The sequence below is a fragment of the Euphorbia lathyris genome, chromosome 8 (assembly GCF_963576675.1).
Source record: "Euphorbia lathyris chromosome 8, ddEupLath1.1, whole genome shotgun sequence".
In the NCBI taxonomy this organism is placed as follows: Eukaryota; Viridiplantae; Streptophyta; class Magnoliopsida; order Malpighiales; family Euphorbiaceae; genus Euphorbia; species Euphorbia lathyris.
In genome coordinates this window covers 29,226,832-29,246,631 of record NC_088917.1, presented here as the reverse complement: position 1 = coordinate 29,246,631, position 19,800 = coordinate 29,226,832, and the positions used below count along the sequence as shown (strand labels likewise).

At 36.5% G+C, this 19,800-nt stretch overlaps 2 protein-coding genes across 3 annotated transcripts; one reads left to right on the top strand and one right to left on the bottom strand.

Annotated features, from left to right (window-relative positions):
• Positions 1-331: 331 nt before the first annotated feature.
• On the top strand, positions 332-3,517 carry LOC136202428 (replication protein A 70 kDa DNA-binding subunit A). Of its 2 annotated transcripts, XM_065993037.1 has the most exons (3): positions 681-766; positions 1,328-1,363; positions 1,498-3,517. In XM_065993037.1, the coding sequence occupies exon 3, from the start codon at positions 1,517-1,519 to the stop codon at positions 3,245-3,247; it is 1,731 nt and encodes a 576-aa protein (XP_065849109.1). In that variant the 5' UTR covers positions 681-766; positions 1,328-1,363; positions 1,498-1,516; the 3' UTR covers positions 3,248-3,517. The 2 variants fall into 2 exon arrangements, with proteins under 2 accessions (XP_065849108.1, XP_065849109.1); XM_065993036.1 differs by lacking the exon at positions 1,328-1,363 and having other exon boundaries at positions 332-766.
• Positions 3,518-3,990: 473 nt separating this feature from the next.
• Positions 3,991-4,573, bottom strand: LOC136202429 (uncharacterized). The gene has a single exon (XM_065993038.1). It carries the CDS (start codon positions 4,477-4,479, stop codon positions 4,102-4,104), a length of 378 nt encoding a protein of 125 aa, XP_065849110.1. The 5' UTR covers positions 4,480-4,573; the 3' UTR covers positions 3,991-4,101.
• Between the last annotated feature and the right edge of the window lie 15,227 nt (positions 4,574-19,800).

Genomic DNA, 19,800 nt, shown 5'->3' with positions numbered 1-19,800 from the left:
AGTCGGTAATTTCAGTAGTTGTCGGGTCGATTTGTTAACTCGTATTCGAAATCGTCCATTTTTTGAGTTATCGGGTCCATTTTTTTAGAATTTCAATTTATTGTTCAGAAGAGAGAAGATTTTCGGTTTTTGTTCAAAATTATGAAAAGGACGAAAACACGTAGGGGGGTGTGGTTTAATGCAAATTTGAAACTTTCTCCCAAAACTCAAAAAGAGATTCAGAAAGGATGTCGTTCCATCACCTTAGAAAACATAAATAGAACACGGTGAATCATCGAACGACGTGTCGTCGATAACAACTATTAAAGTCGGTACTCAGATTTCGTCCACCATTCCTCCCCTCCAAATTTATATCACCACTTCCAGTTTTCCTTTCTCCTTTTTATTCAACAAAAATTTCGAAACCTCTGACACCTCTCTTTTCCATTTCTCGGGTTCATTTTCCCATCTAATTTGCCTTCTACTTCTCCTATACGTTTGTTCAACTTTTTTCGAGATCTGAAACGATGCCTGTGAATTTGACTCTAAACGCCATTTCTATGATGCTTGCTGGGGATGTCAACTTGAAGCCACTGGTTCAGGTTGTCGATTTAAAGCAAATAGGAACAGCGCAGGAGAGATATCGCTTCCTCATCTCCGATTCTGTCTCAAGCCAGCACGCTATGCTTGCTACTCAGCTCAATGACCGAGTCAAGAACGGCCTCGTCAAGAAAGGATCTGTTATTCAACTCATCGATTACATTTGCAGCGAAGTCCAAAAGCGCAAGTGAGATATCTCATTCTTTCTCTACTCAGATTCTTTTGCTCTTTTCTCCTTGGCTAATAATTCAAATGTGGATCGTAGTTGTCTGGTTTCTGCAAATTTTTAGGAGTGGAAATTTATTATGTAGAGTCTGAGTTCAAGTGTTTGCTTAATCTACCTCGAATTATTACGTTTTGGTTAAATACTCGTTACGAACTTTCGGGGATAAACATTTCTTTTCGGGTTAACTTTTGAGATTCAAGTTTAAATTTGAAAAGGAGCTGGTTGCCTCAACTATCTGCTTGAAGCCTTATTCTAGTGGCAGATAAATGATACTTCTGCTGAATAACTTAGCTGTTGTTTGAATTTTTTCATAAAATAGCTATTAGTAACTTCTCCGCCTTTGTGGTCTTGGGGTTTGGGATTGAATATGGTTTTATTTCTTTGGCGGCCATTGTCTAATATGGTTTGAATATCTCCATCGTGATGCTATAGCTAGATTTGTTTGGCTTGACTAACTTTCTGCTTAATCTGGCTGCAAAAAAATTCGAAGTTGCATTTGATTATAATTGGCATTTATGTTAGGTGGAGGTGGAAGAAAGCTATAAACTAAAGCATCAGGTGGAGAGTCATATTAACATGTTTGTTTGTTTGAAACATTACTGTTTTCAAATTTAGCTTATGACATCCCAGCAGATGTGAACTTCTGTTATGATTGACAGAGGTCTGTTCTGTTTTTATCCCAACTTTTTCAGGATTATTGTTGTGCTGAACATGGAAATTATAATTCCACAATGTGAAATAATTGGAAATCCAACAATGTTGACTGATTTAACTCAGAAGGCATTCCCTACTGGAAGTTCAATGCAGTCAGCAGGTGCTGGTTATAACAATCCAGGTACTATAAATCATGGCAGTAGTATGCAGAGTTTCCAGCCGCCTTTGAATGGCCGTAATCAGGCCTCTACCATGCATAGTTTCCAACCCACTTCAAATTCTCAAAATCAAGGTAATAATATGCAAAGTTTCAGATCCACTTTGAATGCTCAAAATCAAGGAAACAGTCATGTGACAAGTTTCCAACCAACTGTTCAACCTCCATATCGTCCACCTCCAAATTATAAAAATCATGGTGCAATTATGAAGAATGAGGCACCTGCTCGCATTATACCCATTACTGCTTTGAATCCTTATCAGGGGCGGTGGGCTATAAAGGCTAGGGTGACTGCTAAAGGGGATCTCCGCCGTTACAACAATGCTAGAGGAGATGGGAAGGTTTTCTCCTTTGACCTTCTTGACTCTGATGGGGGTGAAATAAGAGTAACCTGCTTCAATGCTGTTGTGGATCAATTTTATGAAGTTATTGAGGTTGGTAGAGTCTATTTGGTTTCAAAAGGAAGCTTAAAACCTGCACAGAAGAATTTCAACCATTTGAAGAATGAGTGGGAGATATTTTTGGAGTCAACTTCAACTGTGGATCTTTGTCCTGATGAAGATGGCTCTATACCACAGCAGCAGTTCTCCTTCAAACCTATCAGTGAAATCGAGAATGCTGAAAACAATTCCATTTTTGATGTTATTGGAATGGTGACATCTATAAACCCTTCAATTACTATCTTGAGAAAGAATGGTATGGAAACTCAGAGAAGAATTTTAAATCTGAAGGATGGCTCTGGCAGGAGCATTGAGCTAACCCTTTGGGGGGATTTCTGCAATAAGGAAGGTCAAAAGCTGCAAGAGATTCTTGATTCTGGGGATTTTCCTGTCTTAGCTGTCAAAGCAGGGAAGGTTAGCGACTTCAGTGGAAAATCCTTGGGGACAATTTCTTCTTCACAGCTCTTTATAAATCCCGGTATCCCTGAAGCTCATGGCTTGAAAGACTGGTTTGATCGAGGAGGACAAAATGCTGTCTCTATTTCCATTTCGAAAGATATAATGGCTGGAGGATCAAAGAATGAGATACGCAAAACCGTGGCCGAGATAAGGCATGAAGGTCTTGGAAGATCAGATAAGCCAGACTGGGTCACAGTCTGCGCATCACTAATATTTATCAAAACAGGTTCATTCTGCTACACAGCTTGCCCTTTGATGATTGGAGACAGACAATGTAACAAGAAAGTAACAAGGTCAGGAAACTCAAGGTGGCAGTGTGATAGATGCAACCAAGAATTTGATGAGTGTGATTATAGGTACCTTCTTCAAGTTCAGATTCAGGACCACACAGGAGTAACTTGGGTAACAGCTTTTCAGGAGTCTGGAGAAGAGATTTTAGGTTGCTCAGCAAAGGAAATGTACTTATTGAATGAAGTGCCTGATGATAATAGATTTTCAGCTATAGTTCGGAGCAGACTCTTTCAGCAGTATCTGTTCAGGCTTAAGATCAAAGAGGAAACATATGGTGACGAACAAAGGGTGAAAATGACCGTTGTTAAAGCGGATATGGTGGACTATTCTACACAGAGCAGATACCTGCTTGATATGATGTCAAAGAGTCCTAGATATTAGATAAATGCACCTGATTTTAGATCCAGTATAGTTATAGCGAAGGTTAGACGAGTTATTGTTGATTCATTTTATCAACATTCTTAGTGATGCAGTTTAAACTTTAAAGGCACCTTTCATTTTATGGTGCAATTATCTGTAAAGGACATTGAATTTTAGATTCATGTTTTTCTCCCACTAGCATTTTCAGTTCATTGCTTGAAGGATTCCAATTTCTTGGCAATTGAGCATCGAGGCAAATTCATACTGTTGTATTTTTTTTAATGTTCACTATCTCATTGAATTCGGATCCGGATCGCTTAGCTTCTCCTATTGACAATCTCCAAATGAAATGAAAAATGGAGATCAAATTAATATGTTCATGAGTAGATGTCACTGAAATTGTGTTGGTATTTATGCATGTGGTTCTACCAAATTAATAAGTTCATGAGTAGATGATTGTATTGTAAACCACCTGATTTCTAATTTCTACTACTAGCAAAGCAGCAGCAAGCAATAGCAACTACAATGTTCTGTTTTTGATGAAGGAAACCCTATAATTCAGCAGATTGTAACATCAAAGTTTAGATTGATGATGAGAATTACAATATAAAGTTGAATTCTGATAGGAAAATAATAGTCAAAGAAAAAAATGCAGCTGAAAAGAAGCAATTTCTCAGAAATTCAAGTATCATTGTCGTGTTGGGGTGGAAATAAAAATAAAAAATATAAGAAAGAATGCACAAGTTTGAGCTGAAGAGAACATAGACAGAGAAAATAAACACAAAAGATTCTCACTGAAAACATAAAAAGAAATACATAAAGATAAGTAGAGAAAAGAATTCCCAGAATTCTTAGTGTAAATAAAAATCTCCTCCCTAAGTCCTCTTAACAGGGTCGAAATTAGAAACACCAATAACAACACCAAGAATAACAACAAGAACAGTGCCACCAGCAGCAATACTGAGCAAGAAGTTCTTAAGAGATGGAGAAAGTCCAGATTCAGCAGCTTCAGCCACTTGAGGAACCATCATTGAAGCAGTAAGTGCAGCTGCTGTTAATCCAGTTACTGCTTTCTCCTTCAATGAAGCTTTCACCTGAAACTTGTTGAAATTGGGGTTTGATCCAACCATAATGGACTTTGATTGTCTAATTGGAAGTGGCTTGAAGAAGGACTCAGAACTTGGAACAACCCTCTTCTGGGTTGAAGAAGATAGTGATGATAGAGCCATTGATACAGCTGAGGTTGAGGCCATTTCTTCTCTCTCTCTTTCTCTGCTGCTTTTTCTTCAATGGATGTTAGTGTTCCAAATTGGGTGTTCTTAAGTTGAGATTGTGTTTTTGAGAGAGTGAAGATTTAATGAGAGGTGGAAAATTGAGATAGCAAGTGAACTTGTCATCTTGATAGGTGTCCCATGTGGCAGCTTCTGGTTAAGGAATTCATGGATAAGGTTATCTTATTGGCCCAATCATCATCAAGTTTGAGATTGAGTAGAGAGTAGCGAGTCCTTTGCCTGGGTCTTGGGGTTGACTCAGTTTTGGGCCTTTGAGTAGGCTCACTCAATCCTTAAAATCATTTTTGCAAAATGGGTTTAAGGTTGCAAATGGAGCGGAATTTTTTGTGGGAAGAATTTGACGGAAACGGCATAGATTACAGCTCACAGTTTTTTCCCAAACAAACGTTTCAAACATATCATGAAGCTGTTAACTGGGCAAAACAGACGGCAATTGGGATCGGGTTCGAGTTAACCACAGCGTCGCACAAGACGGGGCGCAAGTCAAAGTGGATATTGGTTCAATGTGCTCGTGGTGTTAAGAATTATAAAAGGAAAAAGGATATGGATATGGATGTTATATTACGGAAGAATACAAAAACAAAGTACTGTGGTTGCAAATTCCAGATAAAGGTTATGGAAATCGCTGAATTGGGCGGTTGGGTGGTGAATGGGATTCCTAGAGATAGAGGAAAGCACTGTCATCAGTTGGCTGTATATCGTCAGGGCTACAGACAGATGAGCGGACTAAGCCCGGCTTCCAAAAAACTTGTTCGTGAAATAAGTTCAGCTCAAGCTAAAGCTTGTACTATTTTTGCTGCAATCAAAGAAAAACATCCGGAGGATTGCCCGACACAAAGACATATCTATAATTACAGGGAGAAAATCAGGACTGAGAGCTTTGAGGGTCGGGATGTAATCGGTCAGTTTTATCGGCTTGCTATAGATAAGGACTACATACATTGGACGCAAGCGGTGCCGGGCAGCAATGACGTGACTCACTTATTTATGGCACATCCAACATCGATCACACTGTTCCGATCTTATTACTTGTTTGTTGGTATGGATTCAATATATAAAACAAACAAGTATAAGATGCCATTCTTGATCGCCTATGCAATCATGAAGGATGAAACTGAGGGTAGTTATATGTGGGTGTTACAAAAATTGAAGCTTTTCTCCAACCTGATGTGCATCCGACAGCCATTGCTACAGACCGGGAGGTAGGACTGATGCGGCCGGTTCGTGAGGTATTTCCTCATAGTCATCATTTATTGTGCACATGGCATATTAATAAAGATGTGGAGGATAGAGTAGGCAAGTTGAGTGGAATGAAGAGGTTTGGTGAAATTTTTAAGAATTCCAAATGGAAACGTATAATTGAAGCACCGATAGTAGCCGAATATGAGGCGGCAGTGGTAGCCATGAAGAATACTACTGGCAACTGGCCTTATGTGATAGATTACGTGGAGACCACATGGCTAGTGCATAAAGAGAAGTTTTGTCGAGCATGGATGAATAAGGTGTTGCACTTAGGAAACACCACAACCCGTCGAGTGGAGAGTTCATATGCACAGTTGAAACAGTGGTTGAATTCATCTACTGGTGCACTCGATACAGTGTGGGCGAAGGTGCACAAGGACATTGAGGCTCAGATCGAGGCGATCAAGTAAGACATTTATTTTGTTATTTGCTTTAATCTTTTAAAATTTAATACATTAGTTTTGTAATCCTTCATTGTATATAATCAGATACTCACTCGAGGACTCGAGAAGAAGATCTGCGGTGAATCACTATGGAGCACCTTTCGCGTATCTCAACTTACACGTTTCACATTACTGCTTGACTGTACTAAATGATGAGCTCAAGCGTATGCACATATTGAGTATGGATGTGGTAAGTGAATGCGGATGCGTGTTGCCCATGACTCATGGAATTCCGTGTGCATGTGAGCTTAAAACATATATTGACACAGATGAATCGGTCCGTGTTGACCGCATCCATCCTTTTTGGAGATCTCTTGCATTTGAAGGGTTGAGTGACATACCAGTTACTGCTCCAGTATATGCTGAAGGGTCTGAGGATCACCGATTTTTTCAATCTCTTGTGGAAAAGGTTGAAAAATTAGATCCTTCAATGGTGCGTAGCATATCGATGATGATTCATGATCAGATAAACCCGGAACAAAGTGGCTTCAAAGAACCTGAGGTCAAAGACACTGTTAGGGGTAGACCAAAGGGAAATTCATCAACAAAACGAAATTCGAGTGCATGGGAGTACAGTCAGGCACCACACGGTCGAGCACGGTCCTCAGGTTCGAGGAGTAGTCGTAGTCGAGGCCGTTCCTCATCCTCATCTGTGCATAACAGCCAGATGCCGGGTATATTTTATTTCATTTATATATATGTTGAAGTTAAAGTAAATATATTTTTATTGATAAATTTCATATATTAATATTTTCAGTCGGATTTGATGCGGATATCGCCGGTTACCACCATTTACATCGGGTTCAAGGTCTCATCGTACCATTTATTACTGGATTCCATGATGTTGTAGCAGATGATAACTGTGGATTTCGTGTTTTAGCCGATGCCATCATTTATAACCAAGAGGAGTGGAAGCTGATGAGAGTGCTCATAGAGAATGAGATGCGGGCAAACCGTGATCTGTATGCGCCAGTGTACGGGAACAGATTTGATGCTGCCCTTACACGTATTAAATGGGCAGGAGCGGGTTGTGGTGAGTCCCACTGGATGGTGAGTCCGGATGACTTATATGCTGCTGCATCTGTATTGAACGCAGTAATTTTCCTCTTTACTACACAACAGTTAGGATGTTGCACTATACTGCCGATGTGTTCGGACGATGGAAGACCACCAGAGCGAGAGATTGTGATTTGTCATTTGGGGAGTTATCGTCACTACATACGTCTTTATTTACATCCTACGTTTCCAGTGCCTCCCATTGCCACCCAATGGCGTTTATTTTGTCATCCGAGTGTTCATCACTTGGAGAATCTATACGCTGAACGGAGAGAGGCTTGGACTAGATTATATTAGTCTTATATGTTGTGATTAATAATATTTATTAATTAACTTATATTATTTTTACTGATTTTAGGACTCAATTGTATGATATTTTTAGGTTTTAAGTACAATTCTGTAGTTACGGGTTTAACGGTCTATTTATGGGTTTAACGGACTATTTACGGATTTAACAAACTATTTACGGGGTTAAAAAGCTATTTTTTTTGCCAATCCGACACGCGGACGTGTGGCTATCACGCCTCACCGCGTGGTCGGACGTGACAGCCACCTGCCCGACCTTGCGGTGAGGCGTGGGGCTATCACGCCCAACCACACGGTGAGGCGTGATATCTATACGCCCGACCGCGCGGTGAGGCGTGATGGCCACACGCCCGCGTGTCGGATTGACAAAAAAAACAGAAATTCCCCTCCCCAAAACCCATGAAAGGGCAATTTCGTCCTTTCAATGGGCTAGGGGTGGGAATTAGGAGCTGGGTTTAATAACACCCAAAAAAAAATTGTGTCAAATGAAATCAAATATTTATAATAATTATATAATATAAAAATCAATAATTTATCAAATCCTCGATCAAAATAAAGGTATCAATCCCTAATCAAAATTCTAATTAATTATAAGTTAATTATCAACAAAAAAAAAAAATCTACAATAAACAATTAAATAATCAATTAATTTAAAATGTACGTAAACAAATGATGTTTTATTTAATTTAAATTCTAGTCAAAGCACAAATATGAACTCTAGCCTCCAAAGTGAATTCCTGAAAATTGATTGAATAAAAGATGTCTATTACATTATAAGAGATGAATTTATACTCTAATTTAAAAGGTAAAATTACATCACAACCAAAATACATAAAACCTAACCTAATACAAATAGAAAGGTTACAAATTAACTAAAATCTAATGTACAATTGTAGTTAAACTAGATTACAATAATGTAAATAAAAATAAAAATAAAAATAACGTTATTTAAAAGTTGGGCTTTTAAGATTGTGGCCGCTAAATTTGAATTGGATCAGTGGTCCTAAATAAGTCTGTTGAGTTTAATTGATCCTCGGTTGGACACAAGGTCCCAAAAAGGGAAATTTACATAGAAATTCACTTCCGAAAAACTATTTACAACTATTTTAAATTATATCAAACTAATAAAATCATTATTTTTAAAGATTAAAGTTTATAAATTAGAGGTTTAGAATATACTATCAAGATTTGAGATTTATAAGTTGGGTTTTAAACTTTTTAAATTAAGTGTAAAAATATTTTATTTGGTATATATATATATATATATATATATAAAATGATATATTGAGAATTAAGTTTGATGATATGATTTAGTTGTAATTTTGTAGTCAATTATGATATTAATGTAAAAAGCCCTCTCAAAAATGTCTATTTTATTATTATTTATTTATTTATTTTTTTTTGTCTCCGCATGTTTCCTATTATGCTCCTAAAACTCCCGACTCTTTCGTTGACTTTTATTGTCCCTTTGAACACTGTTTCATGGATTAATATCTTCACCATTATATGTTGGAAATAAGGCTAACGTATGGCAGCGGAAATATAAAAATTTTAACATTTTTCCATTAACCCAAGATCCGTTAATCGTTATTTCATATAAAGAGGGATAGAAGGAAATACCTTTTGACGAACTATCTACCGTTGCAAGCGAAGTGCCCTCAACTCTTATTCCGAGTTCACGAGCACAAAACAAAACACAACCCAAATCAAGTTAGTGATCAACCATGAAAACAATCAAGTATAGATTGTCTCTAATAAATCAACACAAGATCAAGGATAAAGAGAAAGAGATGAAATCAATTAAATCGGTAGGAAGCGGTGGATTATTTCGTCCTCGTCTAGGGGGGTCGAAATTCTCTCTCTTGATTGCTCTAGTGTGTTTCGAAAATCACACATATAGGGGGTATTTATATTCTCTTGTATCTAAAGCCTAGTTAGATAGAATTAGGTTACTGAATAAGAATTTAATTCGGAATATAATTCTTATTTATTATATATTAATATCTAAATATAAAGATAATAATAATAACCTTATAGGATAATAATAGGAGTAATTTTAATCTCATTAAACCTCCTAACTTATTTATCCTTTTATTAATTTAAGGGATAAGTACAAAAAAAAATGCATGTGGTATACGCGTTTTGCGAACTCGAACCTGTGGTATTTTTTTTTTTGCAAACAGAGGTACGTGTTACACGACGTTAGCAAAGAGAGGCAAAATTGACTAACGATGTTAAAATTCAAAGAGAAAATAGTTAATTTGGTCCTTATATTTATTTATTTATAAATTAACCCCCCTAATTATCTAATTATCACAAATAAACCCCAAAATCAAAAATAAAAATAAAAAATACCTTCTTCTTCTTCTTCTTCTTCTTCTTCTTCTTCTTCTTCTTCTTCTTCTTCTTCTTCTTCCATTAATTTCTTCTTCTTCCATTAATAAGGAGAATAAAATATTTTTCTCTCTCTCTCTCTTCATTCTCTCTCCTTCTTCCATGGTTCTTCTTCTTCTTCTTCTTCCTCTCTCTCTTCTCTTCTTCTATTTTTTCATTTTTTTTTCGATTCCAGATTTCTGAAATTGGAAATCTGAAAATTCCAAATTTCCAAAATCGAAAATCTGGAATTTCCAGATTTCCTTCCTGGAAATTCCAGATTTCTGGAAATTTCCAGAAATCTGAAATTTCTAGATTTCTGAAATCGGAAATCTGAGATTTCCTAAATCGAAAATCTAGAAATTCCAGATTTCTGAAAACTTCCAGATTTCGGAACTTAAAAAAATAGAAGAAAGAGAGGAAGGAGAAGAGAAGAGAAGAGAAGAGAGAGAGGAAGAAGAAGAAGAAGAAATTAATGGAAGAAGAAAAAATTAATGGAAGAAGAAGAAGAAGAAGAAGAAGAAGAAATTAATGGAAGAAGAAGAAGAAGAATGTATTTTTGATTTTGGGGTTTATTTGTGATAATTAGATAATTAGGGGGGTTAATTTATAAAATAAATAAATATAAGGACCAAATTAACTCTTTTCTCTTTGAATTTTAACACCATTAGTCAATTTAGCCTCTGTTTGCTAACGGTTTGTAACACAGACCTCTGTTTGCAAAAAAAAAATACCACAGGTTGGAGTTCGCAAAACGCGTATACCACATGCATTTTTTTTGTACTTATCCCTTAATTTAATTCACAATCATAATCTAATTAGAATTGTTAAAATCAAATTAAATTATTCATGTATTTTCATACATGAAAATCACCCCCTATATAGTGGGCCTTAGTGGACTCAGTTGGGCTTCCATTAATTAATTAACATCTGTTTCTCTTTTGGGCTCCAAGTCTTATGTGTGACCCATTAGGTTCTTATTGCTTCTAGCCGTATGCAACTATTAAATTAATTTTCACAGAATTATATTTAATATTTGCATAACGGAATGAGTACGCGAAATGTGATTAGCAAATCTGAAACATTCCCCTAGAGCTATAAGAAGACAGGTTGATTCTGTCGTTGACCTTTCCGTATTAGTTACAGTATAATTCGATCCTTTATCAACTACATCCTTGAACTGAATCTTATGACTATGGATAATGTCAAGTCACATATAGCGAGACGTTCGTTTTACTTGTACAGGCCGAGTCAACTCCAATTAGATAGGTTAAGTGAAATTTGTATTTCAAGTCTTAAGCTATCACCTTGCAAGGATTTAGAGTCGAGTCTTCCACAAGCGATCCATGGACGTATCTCCCATTCATCGGGAGTGACAAATGCTCAATCCAATGTATAATTATCCTGCAATTACTTCATGTGATACCCAACGTCTGCCGTTCACACCCCAGAGTCATCTCTGTTATGGATCGTGTTACAACAGGATCAAAGCATCACATTCCGTAATCCAGAATCACTAATTAACATTCCTTTGAGTCTGAGGATTACTTATACCTATTAATACCAATGAGATGAACAGGTGACAAGGATGAATCTACCCATCCTGTTATCTCAAGTCGGGTCCCCAATCCTAATGAACTTCTTTTCATTGGATCCATGTAACTGTCCAAATATTTGTATATATGAAGCTTGTGAGATCAGCTTTCTGTCTCGACAGAAGACATTGTTACATGCAAGTCTCAGCAGCGATATGTCAATCCTAAACATATTACTTGACTTGGGGTGGTTTTAAGTTTATTAGTTTATCATAAAGTTTCGTCTCACTTCATGCTTGTATGAACACTTTATAATCACTTTAAACAAACTTATGGATTTCCTTTTATTAGACTTTATTTAGTTCTTAAAAAGGGATTGCCTTTATACAGTTATGAAACCATATCTCATTAAAACAAACGATATAAAGAACACTTCATTTATATTAAGTTTGTATCCTAGAACAATTGTCTATAGGACACTAAACCCCAACATACTCCCACTTGGACTAAAGCCAATTGTTTGTACAACTTATCCCAGTAGAACTAAGATGACGATCATGTACTTTCTGGGTTAAGGGCTTTGTCAACGGATCTGCAACGTTGTCCTCAGTAGGTACTCTTTCTATTCTCACATCTCCTCTTGCCACAATTTCTCTTACAATGTGGTATTGCTTCAGGTAATGCTTGGATGCATTATGAGACCGTGGTTCCTTTGCTTGCGCAATGGCTCCATTGTTATCGCAGTATAGTGTAATGGGATTTACAATGTCAGGCACCACACCAAGTTTAGTAATAAACTTCTTAATCCAAACCGCTTCCGCAGTAGCGATATACTCTGACTCGGTCGTGGAGAAAGCTACGCTTCCTTGCTTGGAACTCTTCCAGCTGACCGCACCCCCATTCAAGATAAACAGGTATCCTGATTGGGATTTAAAATCGTTCTCATCTGTGAGATGACTTGCATCTGAAAATCCTTCTATTTTCAGATCCCCTTCTCCGTACACTAGGAACATGTCTTTAGTCCATACTTTTACCGACTGTAGTAGAGCTATGTCATTTCCCATTAATAATATATCGTCCACATATAATATCAGAAATGCAACTGAGCTCCCACTTGCTTTCTTGTAAATGCAAGCTTCTTCGCAATTTTGTTCGAAACCAAATTGTTTTATGGTTTCGTCAAAACGCTTGTTCCAGCTTCTTGATGCTTGCTTGAGTCCATAAATGGATCTCTGAAGTTTGCAAACCTTGTTTGCATCCTTTGATGTGAAACCTTCAGGTTGCATCATATATACATCCTCAAGCAGGTTTCCGTTTAGGAAAGTTGTTTTCACATCCATTTGCCAAATCTCGTAATCGTAGTGAGCGGTAATAGCGAGCATTATTCTGATTGATTTGGACATAGCCACATGAGAGAAAGTTTCGTCATAATCAATTCCTTGTTTCTGACGATATCCTTTCGCTACTAACCTAGCTTTGTAGGTGTTAACCTTTCCATCCATGTCAGTCTTCTTTTTGAAGATCCACCTTCACCCAATGGGTTTTATCCCTTCGGGTGGATCAACCAAAGTCCACACTTGGTTGGTGTACATGGAATCCATCTCAGAATCCATGGCTTCGAGCCATGCTTTAGAATCTGGACTGTTAAGAGCCTCTTCATAGTTTTCGGGTTCGTCGTCTAACACGGGAACCTCATTATCATCTCCCACTAGAAAACCATATCTAATTGGGAGTTCACGAAATCTTTTTGATCTACGAATGGGTGGCACTTGAGTCTCATCTGATGGGACTGCTTCGGGTTCCTCAACCGCCTCTGTTGTTTCAGTCGGTGTTTCTTGTTCTTGAACTTCATCAAGTTCAATCATGCTTCCCTTTTCTGTTTCTTCGAGAAACTCTTTCTCCTTGGATACTATTACTTTCTGATCATCTGGGTGATAGAAGTAATACCCCACAGTTTCCTTAGGCTATCCAATGAAGAAACACTTATCAGATTTAGAATCTAGTTTGTCTGACGCTATGCGTTTGACAAATGCTGAACAACCCCATACTCTTATGAATGAGAATGTGGGTTTCCTACCAACGAACAATTCATATGGTGTGGAACTAGCGGATTTAGTTGGTACTCGATTTAGGGTGAAGAGGGCAGTTTCTAAGGCATAGCCCCAAAATGTCTTTGGAAGTAATGCTATGCTCATCATGGATCGTACCATATCTAGTAAGGTACGGTTCCTCCTCTCGGATACACCATTGTGTTGTGGTGTATAGGGAGGTGTCCATTGTGAGCATATCCCACATTCAGTTAGATAATTCAAAAAATCATCTGAAAGATATTCGCCACCTCGATCGGATCGAAGTATCTTTATTTTCTTTCTTAATTGATTTTCTACTTCATTTTTGAAGCATTTGAATTTCTCAAAAGCTTCGGACTTGTGCTTCATCAAGTAGATATAACCATATCGGGTATGGTCGTCTATGAAGCTTATGAAGTATCTGAATCCTCCTCTTGCTTGGACTGACATAGGACCGCATACATCGGCATGTATTAATCCTAGAGTGTCTGATACACGCTCACCTTTATTGCTAAAGGGTGTCTTTGTCATTTTACCTTTTAAACATGCTTCGCATGTTTCCAATGATTCAGGATCAATTGAATTTATAAGCCCATCTTGATGTAGCTTAAGCATGCGTCTTTTGTTTATATGGCCTAAACGACAATGCCACAAGTAAGTTGAATTATCTAGCTTATGTCTTTTGGTATCAATTGCGAAAACAGAAATTTTGTCATCTAGCACATAAATCCCATTTTGTGATATTCCTGAAAAATAGAAAATCCCATCTCTATAAAAATCGCAATGTTTGTCTTTTATTGAAATATGAAAACCGTCGTTAACAAGACAGCTAATAGAAATAATGTTACGAGACATTTCTGGAACATACAAACAGTTCCCTAATTCTATTACAAGCCCAGAAGGCAAACTCAAAGCATAATCACCAATGGCGAGGGCGGCAACTCTTGCTCCATTTCCTACTCGCAAGTTTATGTTCCCTTTCTTCAATTCCCTAGTCTGATTTAGTTCCTGCATATTTGTACAAATATGAGATCCACATCTGGTATCAAGTACCCAAGATTCAGACTGTGAAACTGTATTTATTTCAATATAAAACATACCAGATGTTGAAGTCCCGCCTTCTCCCTTCTTGAGGGTAGCTAGGTACACCAAACAGTTTCTTTTCCAATGCCCTTCTTCACCACAAAAGTGGCACTCTCCTTTGGGCTTCTTCACTTCCTTTCCCTTTGTTTCGGTGAGCATGGCCCCCTTGCCTTTCTTAGGATGGTTTGGATTGGGAGAATTCCCTTTCCTCTTCTTTTTGATCCTACAATAGCAAGGGCCGGTATCCCCTCGTTTTCTTTCATATTAGGCTCGACTGTCTCGAGCATATTTGCAAGCTCTTCAAGAGAGGTTTGCAAGCCACTCACTTGGTAGTTCATGATGAACTGTGAGTAACTCTCAGGGAGGGACTGAAGAAGTAAGTTTACACTTAGTTCATGATCCATCGCATCTCCAATACTAGAAAACTTGGTGATAAGGCTAATCATCTTGACACAATGTGCCATTACAGATGTGCCCACCTGCATCTTGCATCTATATAATTGCTTTGTTATCTCGTAGCGTTCGCACCGAGTTTGATTCACAAACAACTCTTTCAGGTGCGCGACCATGCAATAGGCATCCAGTTTTACATGTTGCCTTTTCAATTCCGGTGTCATTGATGCAAGTATGATGTCTCCTGCATGATCATCATCAGCCTTATGCTTCAAGTAAGCATAAAATTATTGGTAGGGAGCACCATCCGCCGGGTAAGGGGGTATCGGTGTATCAAGTACATACCCTTTCTTCTCGAACTTCAAAATGATTTTGAGGTTGCGATACCAGTCGGTGAAGTTTGAACCGTTCAACTTGTTATCGATAAGTAAATTTTGCAGATTGGTGTTAGTCATGATTTTAAGAGTGTTTTAATATAACCTGAGAGTGAGAAAGAGTAAACGTATGTTATTCATTTGTTTTAAAGTACATCAATCTAAAATTATAGGCCTTTTGTTTATTTTAGATTGCTCCCACTATTTTGCCAAATTAATAGCCCTCCATATTAATTCGAAGAATTTCGAAAATCCTTTAGTGAGCTAGGATCCTAACTCCTGAGATTTCACCTTGAGTTTGCTCAACAAGCTAGTCTCATTTGTTAGGTAGATTCATGTAATCAATCACATCTTTGATATGATTCCTAGGTTATTGGGTTACTAACCACATTAGTAACTAATATGCTATTCACATTAATCCCAACCATATTGCCCATTAGTTTATGACAACATGAGTTTGCTCATCCAATTATCATAATCTAATTTAAGTATTACCCTATATTCATGAAAGAACGATTTTCGATAATTCAGGTGTTACCATAAGACCCCGAGCTTGAGTTTGCTCAACAACCCAAAGGTCCCCAGTACTGTCGGCTGAATTATAATATTAGGGAGGGGCAACCGATTTTAATAACTTGCTTATTTACTTAACTTTTAATTAGTGAGGGATTTTTATTTTAAGTCTCATAATCCAACTTAGTCTTGATTTGCTTTAGCATACATCAGACACATACATTGGCGTTATGGACATATCATCTAAATTATTCCGTCGAGCCAGAGACGGAATAAAAGGCCAAACCTAGGGAAATACTAATTATTACATATTTCTCTTTAGGTCCTCCATCTTCTCCATGACGCCTTGAAATTACATATTAATTTCTATTCTACTAAAGAAAACTTCAATTAACTTGAAGGGAATTAGATGAGAGGAGAAATTACAATAGATAGTAGAAAGGCAGGACTCGCATGCCCTATTTCAAAAATACCAAAAGACTAAAAGAGGGTCCAAATATGTCCATAACTCCAAACATGCATAGACTCAATTAAATAAATTCAATTGGTTGATTACATAATTACTTTATGTAATATTTAGGTTAATCACATTAACACATCAAATTAACTTTCATCCAATTTTAATTCTAACAGTTTCGTATCTTCTATATTAACCTTTTAGATTAATACAACTATACAAAACTTTAATTATGCATGTCCCAATTATTTTGATTTCAATTTATTTTATACTTTTGATTTACAAATAGGTAAAACAAACTTTTAAATAAACTTTTCATTCGATAATCAAAACATAAAACTATTAATTTCTGAAACATATATATATATATATATATATATACAAATATATTTAAAACTCAGTTTTATTTAAAAAAAATTTAAAAATAACATAGAGGTCCTCTCGTGTCGGGCCCGCAAAGGGGGCCCGAGACTCACGGCGCCGCTGCCATTTGGCAGCAGCGCCGCGGCTGGCCGCGACTGCCTTACGGCAGCGGCGCCCAGCCGCCCACTGTTGCTGCCTCGCGGCGCAACCCGGACTGCTGTCTGTTTTTTTATATAATTATATATATATATATATATATATATATATATATATATATCAGTTCTAAAACGGTTTTAAAACGATTTTCAGAAAATAAGAAAACCTATTATAGATTTTCGGTTTTATCTTTAGAATCAATAAAATTAACTTTTATCAATCTAACTATAAAACTAATAGATTTTGTTATAATGATTATCAACCGAAATAATTAGGAACATATGCATAAACTATTCTAATTAACAATTAATTAAAACTTATTTATCTTTAGAACTAATTAATCAAAATAGATTTGTTAATTAACCTAACTATAAATATTTATTCAATCTGATTGAAAAACTTCTAAATTTTCATATATGAAATAACGGATTTAACGCAGTCTCTGATACCACTGTTGGAAATAAGGCTAACTTATGGCAGCGGAAATATAAAAATTTTAACCTTTTTCCATTAACCCAAGATCCGTTAATCGTTATTTCATATAAAGAGGGATAGAAGGAAATACCTTTTGACGAACTATCTACCGTTGCAAGCGAAGTGCCCTCAACTCTTATTCCGAGTTCACGAGCACAAAACAAAACACAACCCAAATCAAGTTAGTGATCAACCGTGAAAACAATCAAGTATAGGTTGTCTCTAATAAATCAACACAAGATCAAGGATAAAGAGAAAGATATGAAATCAATTAAATCGGTAGGAAGCGGTGGATTATTTCATCCTCGTCTAGGGGGGTCGAAATTCTCTCTCTTGATTGCTCTAGTATGTTTCGAAAATCACACATATAGGGGGTATTTATATTCTCTTGTATCTAAACCCTAGTTAGATAGAATTAGGTTACTGAATAAGAATTTAATTCGGAATATAATTCTTATTTATTATCTATTAATATCTAAATATAAAGATAATAATAATAACCTTATAGGATAATAATAGGAGTAATTTTAATCTCATTAAACCTCCTAACTTATTTATCCTTTTATTAATTTAATTCACAATCATAATCTAATTAGAATTGTTAAAATCAAATTAAATTATTCATGTATTTTCATACATGAAAATCGCCACCTATATACTGGGCCTTAGTGGACTCAGTTGGGCTTCCATTAATTAATTAACATCTGTTTCTCTTTTGGGCTCCAAGTCTTATGTGTGACCCATTAGGTTCTTATTGCTTCTAGCCGTATGCAACTATTAAATTAATTTTCACAGAATTATATTTAATCTTTGCATAACGGAATGAGTACGCGAAATGTGATTAGCAAATCCGAAACATTCCCCCAGAGCTATAAGAAGACAGGTTGATTCTGTCGTTGACCTTTTCGTATTAGTTACAGTATAATTCGATCCTTTATCAACTACATCCTTGAACTGAATCTTATGACTATGGATAATGTCAAGTCACATATAGCGAGACGTTCGTTTTACTTGTACATGCCAAGTCAACTCCAATTAGATAGGTTAAGTGAAATCTGTATTTCAAGTCTTAAGCTATCACCTTGCAAGGATTTAGAGTCGAGTCTTCCACAAGCGATCAATGGACGTATCTCCCATTCATCGGGAGTGACAAATGCTCAATCCAATGTATAATTATCCTGCAATTGCTTCATGTGATACCCAACGTCTGCCGTTCACACCCTAGAGTCATCTCTGTTATGGATCGTGTTACAATAGGATCAAAGCATCACATTCCGTAATCCAGAATCTCTAATTAACATTCCTTTGAGTCTGAGGATTACTTATACCTATTAATACCAATGAGATGAACAGGTGACAAGGATGAATCTACCCATCCTGTTATCTCAAGTCGGGTCCCCAATCCTAATGAACTTCTTTTCATTGGATCCATGTAACTGTCCAGATATCTGTATATATGAAGCTTGTGAGATCAGCTTTCTGTCTCGACAGAAGACATTGTTACATGCAAGTCTCAGCAGCGATATGTCAATCCTAAACATATTACTTGACTTGGGGTGGTTTTAAGTTTATTAGTTTATCATAAAGTTTCGTCTCACTTCATGCTTGTATGAACACTTTATAATCACTTTAAACAAACTTATGGATTTCCTTTTATTAGACTTTATTTAGTTCTTAAAAAGGGATTGCCTTTATACAGTTATGAAACCATATCTCATTAAAACAAACGATATAAAGAACACTTCATTTATATTAAGTTTGTATCCTAGAACAATTGTCTATAGGACACTAAACCCCAATATTATAGTGTCTAATGCTCCCCATTGTTTTATGTTGAGCTCTCGTTGACTCGATTTCTTCTACCCACCTATTTTAATTTTTATCAACTTGATATCTTCATTAGAGGATGATAATTTCCTATCTAGATGGAGATAAGGATGGGAGAAGTTATCAGTATCCCCACCTTGCCACATTTTCTATCTTATTAAGGTTAGTTATTAACAATTATACCTCAACCTGCTGGTACATTATTTTGTGAAATTAAGTTCAATTTGAGCCTAATCATTCTAGATAGCTTTTGCATCCTCTATATTAGAGCTGCTACTAGCATAGAGTTAGAGAATGCCTATTCCCTAAATAACATTCTTCTCTAGAAAAACAATTTCATGACCCCTCGGCCTTTTGACACAAACAAGTGAATATGATTCCGCTTACATGTGTTAAAAGAATATTAATAACGCCCAAATATATTCATGAGAGTGTTGGTGTCGGTGATCGACCCAACTCTGACGTTACTTTTATCACAAATTATTCCTCAATCAAGATATTTCCATTCACAAGAGCCATTATTCTTAGTTGAGTAGTATTTTTCTATTTACATTATTCGTATGTAGATAGAAATAATAGTTTATATATGTACATATGGTTCATTATTTGAATAAAAAA